General features: G+C 33.5%; 2 protein-coding genes across 2 annotated transcripts in view; both read left to right on the forward strand.

The window, feature by feature from the left end:
• The window catches only part of LOC118741232 (arrestin domain-containing protein 17-like), a gene marked incomplete in the record, with an annotated part of 3,473 nt that extends 1,602 nt beyond the window's left edge, over positions 1 to 1,871 (forward strand). Inside the window, 4 exon segments of the mRNA XM_036473147.1 lie at positions 131 to 342; positions 411 to 782; positions 1,197 to 1,461; positions 1,531 to 1,871. Of these exon segments, the coding sequence (XP_036329040.1) occupies positions 131 to 342; positions 411 to 782; positions 1,197 to 1,461; positions 1,531 to 1,682 (1,001 nt within the window).
• Positions 1 to 3,586, forward strand: part of LOC118741240 (E3 ubiquitin-protein ligase RNF123-like) — a 26,300-nt gene that overhangs the window by 17,462 nt on the left and 5,252 nt on the right. The gene's annotated exons all lie outside the window — the stretch shown is intronic.

The raw sequence follows: 3,586 nt of genomic DNA on the forward strand, positions 1-3,586 counted from the left end.
ATATGCATTGCAAACAAGAAATTTTGCTGCACTATTTGACCCTAAAAGTAGGCAACAAAAAATACATAAACATTAACATTGGATTGTGCAACAAACGCATTGATAATTTCTAACCTTTTTTATTCTACAGGTTCTGAGACTGAGCTTCCAGCCGGCACACACACTTATCCATTCACATGTGCATTGCCGCCCACACTACCCTCCTCATTCGAGGGTGAATTCGGTCATGTGCGTTATACTATCAAAGTAACCTTGGATCGCCCGTGGAAATTCGATCAGGATATGAAAATGGCATTCACGGTTATTTCACCGGTCGATCTCAATGTAAATCCACGTGTAAAGGTATGGGAATCTGATATTAAAAAAATCAGCAAATATAATTTCTGCATATTGATTTTATTTTTTTTTAGGAACCCTATAAGCTCGAATTGGAAAAAAGCTTTTGCTGCTTTTGTTGTCGCTCAGGTCCATTGTCAGTTGTTACTACCGTACCGGTGACTGGGTACGTTTCTGGCCAAACAATACCAATTACTTGTGAATGCGACAATGCTAGTAATGTTGGCATAACATCGGTAAAGTTTATTTTACGCAAACGTGTCACGTTCCAAGTTAATCAGCCGCGTGCCGATAAAAAACAAAGCAAAATTACTATTGCCGAATTGGGTATTGGCCCTGTTGCGGGTGGTGAGACGCGCACTTTTACACAGCAATTGGAAATACCAGCACTGCCACCAACAAATTTGCTCAATTGCGGTATTATTTCGTTGGATTATGATTTGCATGTAAGTTGGCTGAGTCGTTTAGTATAATGTGCATGAATATCATGCTAACCGTAATTATTAAAAAAAATATTTAAAAATGTATAGCTATATAGCTTTATGTCTATATACACATATGTATATCGTTGTTTAAAGTACAAAACCGTGTATTAAGAAAATGCAATACTTTTGAGGTTGCCAAAATTTTACAGTAGAGAAAAAAACTTGTCTTATTTCAAAACGGTTCTCTCTTTTATCTTCAATTATCTCTTCTGAATGTATAAGCGCTTGATGCCGGATATCAGTTACGAGGTTTTGCAGAACCACGATACGCGGTTTTGTACTTTAAACGACTATATTTATGTACAAATGCTCTTAAAGGAAATTTTCCTAACAGATTTTGTAAAAAAATACACTTTGTATTACAATTACTTTCAGATTGAATGTGAAGTAAGCGGTCCACATCGTAATTTATCTGGTAATATACCCATCATTTTGGGTACAATTCCATTAGCATCGTTCAAGCCACCAGCACCATATACGGATGTGCCAGCACAAATACCACCACAGCAGCAAGATCAAGATCCATCACTGGCACCTACGCAACCGGTTAGTCCAGCAAGTCCCCCAAGTGATGGTGCAGGTGGGGCGTTGGGTTGGAATGTAGCAGATAGTGCTGGTGGGCAACTATATCCGAATATACGTAAGTTTCAGCAACTCAGTTTGTTTTATAAATTAAAAAAGTTAAATGTTTTTTTTATTTAATTAACAGCTCCACCGCAATTTGTGGAGACACAGTTTCGAGCGCCAAAAATAACAGGCAACGAGGATTCAGAACATACAACAGTTGTGGGTGATGCTAGCTTTGCGCCACGCTATCCAACTTTCCAATTTAATAATGCAACTGCTCCGCCACTTCATTAAACCAAGGAAAATTTAAGTCAATTGGCGTCTAGAAAGACAGCGTCGGAAAGACATCACATGCATATACATAAATACATAAATACATATATACAAATGTTTTTGTTCGACAGCTACTATGCTTTGTTGCAGTCTAAATATCGCACAAATCTAAAAAAATAAAATAAAAATATTTTCACTGACTTGCTTAAATTCGTGCCAAATCGTTTGGTCATAAACTATGCTTCCTTTAAGTTAATTTAATGGAAAATGCAATTGGCATCCGTCCGCAATGCTTCTTAAATATATATTTTATTTCTCATAAAGTTAAAAATACGATGAAATCAATAAAGGAAGATTAAAATAAAGACGAGTGCCTAGAAAATTTGCAATTATTAGCGCAACAATTATTAGCTTAAATTACAAATATATGTAACTAGTTGTTAATTTCACTAAAAATTAAATGAAACAAAACGAATTTTTATAACAATTTGAACAACTATTTTAAAACTCTAGCAATAACAGTTGTTTGAAGCATTTTTTTGTCTTTTCATATTATTAGCATATAAAAAATGCATACAGGCATGAATGTACGCATGATTGTAGCATTTGAGGAATTTTTATAACTCGTACGCACATTTCTATAGTTCAGTTTATTTTTCTACTTTATATGTATTTATGAATATTTAGCTAAAAAAGGCAGCCATAAATATATAACAATTTACCATATTTTAAATAAGTTATATCGCATCTTTAATTGATATAAATACATATGTATATGTAAATATGTATAAGATATGTATATGAAGCATTCATGGTTTTACAATTTTTTGGTATTAAATATTTGTTTCTTTAAAACATAAAAAATCGCGTATGCAAATATACCCTCAAAATTTTATTACAAAATTTACTGCTTATTTAGAGAACGGGTTTTTATTGTTTTTATCACGTTTTTGTACGTGTATCATCACTTTCACAGGGTCACCTTTGCCGGTTTTGGCCGTCTCGAAGGCTTCTTTAGATTTTTCGATATCAAAATGGTGTGTGACTAACTTTTTTATTCCCGTGCCACCTGCTGGTACCAATTGCAAGGCATATGGATAGCTATAGATACAAGTTTAAATTGATATATTTTAAGTCCAAGAAAATATTTCTGATAACGTTTTATTTATTACTCATTGCAATAACGAAAGACCTTTAGGTCAACTTCCTTCGAGATAGCCACCATTAAGAGTAATTTGACTTCGTCAGCACCCATGCCAATAATTACACATTTACCACCGACACGTGTAGACTTTATTGGAGCTTTATGTAATTGGTTTAAAGAAATGTTTATATTATTCAGAAAATTCAGTTTTAATTTAACCAAAACCTCAAAAAACAAAAGTAAGAATGTACTTAAATATATAAGGATGTACGAGGCCAAAGTGTTAAAAAAATTTAGATAATGGTCTCAACTTATAAGCAACCAAAGGTTAAGGTTTTAGCTGAGCGGGTTTAAATCGGCAAATTAATCGGGCAATTCTGGCTAAAATAGTTGCAAGTCTTTTGTAAGACAATTGAAAGACAGGAGGCAAGATATGTAACTTGAAAGATTTTCTTTATTCTGGCACGAAAGTCTTACAAAAAAAGCCCCCTTGCCCACTTTCATGGTGAAAGGTTCTTTTGAGAGAGAAGTTTTAAATGGAGATGTATACATACATACATATGTATATCATTTGGCTCGCGCTACGACAAGTGTCGCCATAGCCGAGGGAGAAAGCCATTCGAGGGATCCGATAAATCAATTTTGTTTCTTTTATAATTTAATTTTGCTTAATTTTTCAGATTTTGTTGTTTTAAAATGAAAAACATCTTTTTTATATTTCAATTAATTCTTAACGTATTTTATTTATTTCTTCTTTTTTTTTTAACCGTCTTCAAAAAAA

The sequence above is a fragment of the Rhagoletis pomonella genome, unplaced genomic scaffold, assembly GCF_013731165.1.
Source record: "Rhagoletis pomonella isolate Grant_MI unplaced genomic scaffold, Rhpom_1.0 Rhpom_scaffold_00001, whole genome shotgun sequence".
Lineage (NCBI taxonomy): Eukaryota > Metazoa > Arthropoda > Insecta > Diptera > Tephritidae > Rhagoletis > Rhagoletis pomonella.